We start from the raw sequence: 6079 nt of genomic DNA on the forward strand, positions 1-6079 counted from the left end.
GAGAACCACTGGTTTTTGAACAACATTTAGGAAGCAAGCCCCAAATAAGCAAGTAGGCCTATACACTTTAGAAACAAGCCCAAAAACCGCAACCCGCAAATCTACCAATATTTACAAGCAACTTCACAGAAAACAAGCCCAAAAGTAGCTTATAATAAGCGGATATGGCAACACTGGCACACACCCTTCCCCCTATGAGTGGTTTAAAGTTTCACCTCTCGGAATGTGATTGGCCGGTGAAGTTTTGCTGAGGGGGGATAACTTCACTACTTCAGAGAGAGACCCCATCCTCCTCCTCACACATACTCATACATAGATGGTGAGAGTGTGTGGCAGCTATTCTTCTCTGATCTCTTATCCCTAAAAGGTTAGGAGGATCTAGGCTACCCCAACTATGGAGGTTATTAAGAATAGCATACAACAACTACCATTCGTTTTGTGCTGCTGAAGCTGAACTTTCACTCGCATAAGTTAGTTTAGGAAAGATCTGTCCTTCTTTGGAATAACGGTTTGATCCATCATCCACTGAGGAAAATGGCTCGTTTTGGGATTTATTATCACTTTGGGATTCTACTATTTGCCATTTTTGATGTGGCGCGATCCAACTACTCCGAAGACCAATGCACATGGAAAGGAAGGCAAGTATCTCCAGAAACAATAATAATACATGACAATAAATATGCTATACTAGTTCATGATGTGATAATGAGTATGACACAATAGTTTGTCATTCAGTGATGCAACTGATGTCTCTTGGCGTGTATTTTAAAACATACAAACTGATGCAACAGATGCATTGATTGATTGATTGAATACTTTTTTAACAGTTTGCAAAGAAAAAAAATGCATTGGACGACTGTGGTCAGTGACCAAACATGTTGAGACTTGCTTATTTAGGGCAATTCAAATTGTTGCAGGCTAGTGTTGCGCTTCTGCCTCAGGGACAGTGGTGGAAAGTAACTAATTACATTTACTCAAGTACTGTATTTAACTACACTTTTGAGGTACTTTTACTTTACTGGAGTATTTCCAATTTTCGATACTTTTACCTCTACTCCACTATATCTCAGAGGCAAAAATTGTACGTTTTACTCCACTACAGTTATTTGAAAACTTTAGTGTACTAGTTAGGCTACTTTGTAGATTTTAATTATATTACAAAACATACATTAACCACTTCAGCCCTATTTAAACTTTGGTAAATAGCCGATCTACAAGCTCACAACATCTCGCGACTTTTTCTTAAGTACACAAAATGTGAGTACTTTTTTCCATCACTTCTCAGGGATGCAATCAATAGCCATGATGACCATCATGACCAACATCAACATGCTAACATAGGCTAAGTAGTTAGGGCGCTCAAATCTGAACAACATATCATGCAAGCTGATTTATTACGTTTACCCAGTTAACCATATTCAAATGCATTGTTATTTAAAACGATGGCCGTTACAGATGCAGTGAAATGGTCCAGATTTAGAGAAGCTGCCAGTAGGCGGCGCCCTCTCTCCCTCACAGTGGCTGCGCACATTATGAACTCACTGCGGCCTGCATTCATTTGATTTGATGCATTTCTACTTCGAATATGGTCATTTCTAGTTCCTGGCTCTTTCATGTCGCCAGCTGTCCCCCTTTCCGTGCCCACATCTGAAACCAAAACCTAAAAACCACACGTCCTGCACTAGTGCCCAGCGCAATTTTCTCTCTTGGTTTCCAGAGAGGTTTCACCACTTCCTCTGATGGTATGTGGGATGACTCAGATTTCATGATGTGGTGAGAGAACTCTGTTAGGTTTGGAGGTCAAAGATCTGGAGGGAAAGGGGGGTAAAAAAAACTTCAAACTGTTCAAACTGTACATAACCTTGCCCTAACCATCTCTATTTCTCTTCCCCTCACAGTGGGTTGTCCCAGAAGGCAGGCAGTGTGGAGCAAATCTCCCTCCACTGTTCAGAGGGAACCCTGGACTGGCTGTACCCCAAAGGAGCCCTGCGCCTGACGCTGTCCCCCCGTCTGCCCTCTAACGCGGTGGGGCCCGGGGGCAGCAGTTCGGGCCTCATCACGGCCTGCATCAAGCCCTCGGAGGAGTTCCACGGAGCCCAGCTCTATCTGGAGAGAGACGGGGTCCTGGAGCTCCTGGTCGGAGACCGCCTGGAGACCTCTCCCCCGCCGAGGGTGCGCTGCTTCAGCCGTCTGCCCGGCGAGAGGGTGGCCCTCTACCTGCAGGCCACGCCGTACCAGGACATCAGCCGCCGCATCGCCTCCTTCCGCTACGAGCTGAGAGGGGATTGGGCGGCGCGGCTGTCCCTCGACTCGAACCCAGTCAGTGATGAAGGTGAGCTTGTAGAAGAGGCAACTGTTAGACTTGTTGGTTCAACTCAAAGGGGTTTTTGAGTGGACTTTTTGCGGTGGTGGGCGGATATTGGTCATTTCAAGAATGCTCTCTGTTCATTTAATTTCATGAATAGTGAGCATGGAGAGTACTGAGGGATCTGGCTATACATAGTTGCCAGATAGTGTCACTGCAAGATTTAACGCAATTACCAGTCCCTTCATTCATTTCCTTCCATGGAACAATGAATCATTTTATATCGTGCGCCATAAAATCCACATTGATGATGGCTCATAATTTCAAACAGACTCCTCTGGAGGGTTTGTTGGACTTTCCATGGTCCATGCAGAGTGTGTGTGTGTGTGTGTGTGTGTTGGGGGGGGGGTGCAGTGGCAAAAAAAAAGTTCCCTGGAGGCGTGCAGAAAGAGTCAGTCTACTGGTCTGGATTTTGGAGGAGAACGAATGAGGAGTGGGGAGAAGGGGGTTGCACAAAAGCCCAGTATGTGGGGCCTTCTCCAGAGTCCAGGGCTCTTTCAATGGGGGCTGCATGAGCATTCTGGGATTACTGCGGTCGCTCAGGCAACAGAGAGGCCTCTGCCCAGCTGAGATGCTCCCCTCTTTTGTTGAGCTGACCCTCTGTGGGGAGACTTGTCTGTAGGAGAACGCTCCCCCCAACTACTCTCTATCACACACACACACACTGATTTAGCTGTGAGAGAGTGGGGGCTACAGACTAGAGAGGAAGGAATCCCATTTATCAAGAGGTTTTCACCAAGAAGGAGAAAGTGGAGGGTGGGCAAAGGGGCCTCCTCAGAACTTCAGGGCGAGCAGGACTTTAAAAAACAAATGCCAGCCTGCTTTTTATTTTCCCCCTGTTTAGTCAATGCAGTCACCCAGAGCTCGGTGGTTTGGTTTCACTCCCTTTCTTGTGGCCATCTGTGGATTCTTCAATGAATTTCAGGAAGGGTTGACAGTACTTTCTATCCCCTACCATTTTCTTTTCTTCTTTTTGAAAAAAAAAGAAAAGTTAAACAGCTGTGAATGAGGGTGTCAGGCCCCAGTAGGAAGGAAGTACCTTCTGAAAAGTGGAAGTGGAATTTTGCCCCCCCCCCGCCCCCTGCCACTTCTCCGCCTGAGCCCCTGTCCAGCAGGCTTTGATGAGGTGTGACAGTGTGTGAACACCCTTTGCAGGGTTTTAGGAGGGGGGATTCATTGGGCTTTTAAATCGTCTGGGTCGGAGGAGCCTCACACCTTAAACTGGCCATCCCCCGGCAACTGTAAAAGTAGCAGCTGTGTGCTCCACGGTGGTTTGGTCTCACTGTGTGCGTGTGTCTCTGCACGGTGTCCAGATTTTCACTCACTTATTACTCACGTCTTTGTGAGCATTCGATCGTACACTGTATCCTCAAGGTTTTATCCTTAATCAGAGTCTTTGATATCCAGTGGCTCAGTGTATTACTATATCTATCTTGTATTACAGTTTGTGGTACTCTGTAACATCACCCTCTCTAACCCCCTGTTCTTCTCTCCCCCCCTCCTCCTAGGCGCCTGCAGACCCTGTAACAACACAGAGATTCTTATGGCTGTCTGTACCAGTGACTTTGGTGAGTTTTTACAGCACTGGCCTGAGTTGCCCCCATTAACAATAAAAACACTCCAGACAAAGGATACGGTGTCACACTCAAACTACCCATGTTTCAACCACGATCGGTAGCCTAAATTATTATATTTCACAACCAAATGGTTGTGAAATAAGTTCTAATAATCTGTTGGAAGGACCCCCGGTTCACGATCAGGCGCCACTCATTTAATACAAATTCTATTGTCTTAATATATGTAGAGAATGAAGGTGAAACAGCAGTACTTCTTTGCCTGCTCACCCCCACCCCTCCTGAGGGCACTGTAGTAGACTCTAATCCTAAACACCCCCCCCACCCTGGACAAAGAGCAGTGACTAATCTGCATGATTCAGATTGAGCTAATGGGCATGAGGGGCGGACTCCACTGACAAGAAATGTTTGAAGGATTATTGACCAGCCTCAATCCTCCATATTCATTTCCTTTTACTATCAATCGGTTGCCTCTGGAAAACTAAATCTGTAGCTGTTTAATGACTTCAGTAATTGCTGGCATTTAATTTAGTTTTAGCTTACTTTCTGATGACATTGTTGTTGACATTTTGATTTTCTACTTTATATTGCTTTACTAAATCAAACTAATATGGTGCAGTAGCTAACCAGAATGTATTTTCCTCTCTAGTTGTTCGCGGTAACATTCATTCGGTGGATGAGGATGAGAACCTCCGGGCGGCGGTGATAAAGGTCAGCGCCACCAGGGTATTTCGGCAGAAGTACGCTGTGTTCACAGGGAACAGCCGTCTGACCTCCCAGGGCGAGATAAGGACTCTATTGCAGTGCGGCGTGAGGCCTGGGCCAGGCAGTTTCCTCTTCACAGGTCGGATCCACTTTGGGGAGGCCTGGTTGGGCTGTGCACCCCGCTACAAGGACTTTAAACAGGCATACATCAAGGCCAAAGAAGCTCAACAGATACCCTGTGAACTGGCTGTGGACTGATAAATACAAAACAATTCTCCCCAACAGCTATCTACAGAAAAACATAATAGAGGCTGCCTCACAGCCCGAGCCAAACCCAGCCCTGTTCCATGCTCTGCTTCTGGGCTGACTAAATCTCTCAGAGAAGGGTTTAGGAAAAAGCCATGGGTGTGTTAACTATGGGACGGTGTCACCGTGGTCGATCACAGATGATCCCTTTCAACGGACTCAGTCTTCCCAAAAGACTGAGGACACGAGTGAACCTGTCAGTGCAATGTCCCAAAGACCAGCAGAGCTGTGACATGAGTGACACAGCTGTAGTGGATATCTAAGAATTTGGCATTGGACACGTATTCCATAGAGATGCTATCTTCTCGCTTCAGAGAAAATTTTGAGGCAAATCAACTTTGCTATTGATTCAGGGTTTTTGGGTGTCATGTCTTCAAACCTCAGGAAAAATATATGAGATCTTCAGCTGAGAAGTTACTGTCACATTGATCCACCTCAAGGCAGGTGTAACATGGACCAATGCTTCACAATGGCCACTATATATATATATATATATATATATATATATATATATATATATATATATATATATATATATATATATATATATATAATAGTTTTTTTTTTACAGTGTTTCTGTTCATAAAGTGACCTGCCACCTTCCATTTATGCAGTCAAACATCTCTGTTAAAATGAGTCATATTTTCAGTGTTGTTACTGCTTTTGAGATTATGGAAGGCCCTCAAAGGACATTTTTTTTAAATAAGAAGATTTGCACTGCTATGTGAAAGGGAATGATCTGGAAATTGGTGATGCTGCAAGCACTGAGAACCAAATGAAAAGCAACTATATGTAGCATAGAGGAGCAATTGAGAACTTAATATATGTGCACATGATCTGAGCGCATAGCAGCGCTAGGCTAAAAGGCTAGTTGAATACATCTTCAAGCTCAGCAAGCTAGTGCTGAGAGCACTTTCATAATCTAGCCAAGTCTGAGATTCAGTTTCTATGCTAGTACAAACAGGGTACCGCTGCTTTTCAGGGCCCTGTATAAATATTTCATCTATAAATGACACATACTCAATTGTTCACATGAAGTCAGTTGTTTAAAATGTCACAGACTTGCTGTGGTTTATATCAGCAGCCATGCTATAATTTTTTTTAAACAATTTATTTGGATCCCTTTGAC

The 6079-nt window shown here is 44.7% G+C and overlaps 1 protein-coding gene across 1 annotated transcript; it reads left to right on the top strand.

Moving 5' to 3' along the window:
* Positions 1 to 317: 317 nt before the first annotated feature.
* metrn (meteorin, glial cell differentiation regulator) lies at positions 318 to 5418 on the top strand. The gene is made up of 4 exons (XM_084077697.1): positions 318 to 638; positions 1899 to 2332; positions 3874 to 3933; positions 4589 to 5418. The coding sequence occupies exons 1-4, from the start codon at positions 535 to 537 to the stop codon at positions 4900 to 4902; spliced, it is 912 nt and encodes a 303-aa protein (XP_083933823.1). The 5' UTR covers positions 318 to 534; the 3' UTR covers positions 4903 to 5418.
* The last annotated feature ends 661 nt before the right edge of the window (positions 5419 to 6079 follow it).

The sequence above is a fragment of the Gymnoscopelus microlampas genome (genome assembly GCF_963454915.1).
Source record: "Gymnoscopelus microlampas genome assembly, chromosome: 14".
In the NCBI taxonomy this organism is placed as follows: domain Eukaryota; kingdom Metazoa; phylum Chordata; class Actinopteri; order Myctophiformes; family Myctophidae; genus Gymnoscopelus; species Gymnoscopelus microlampas.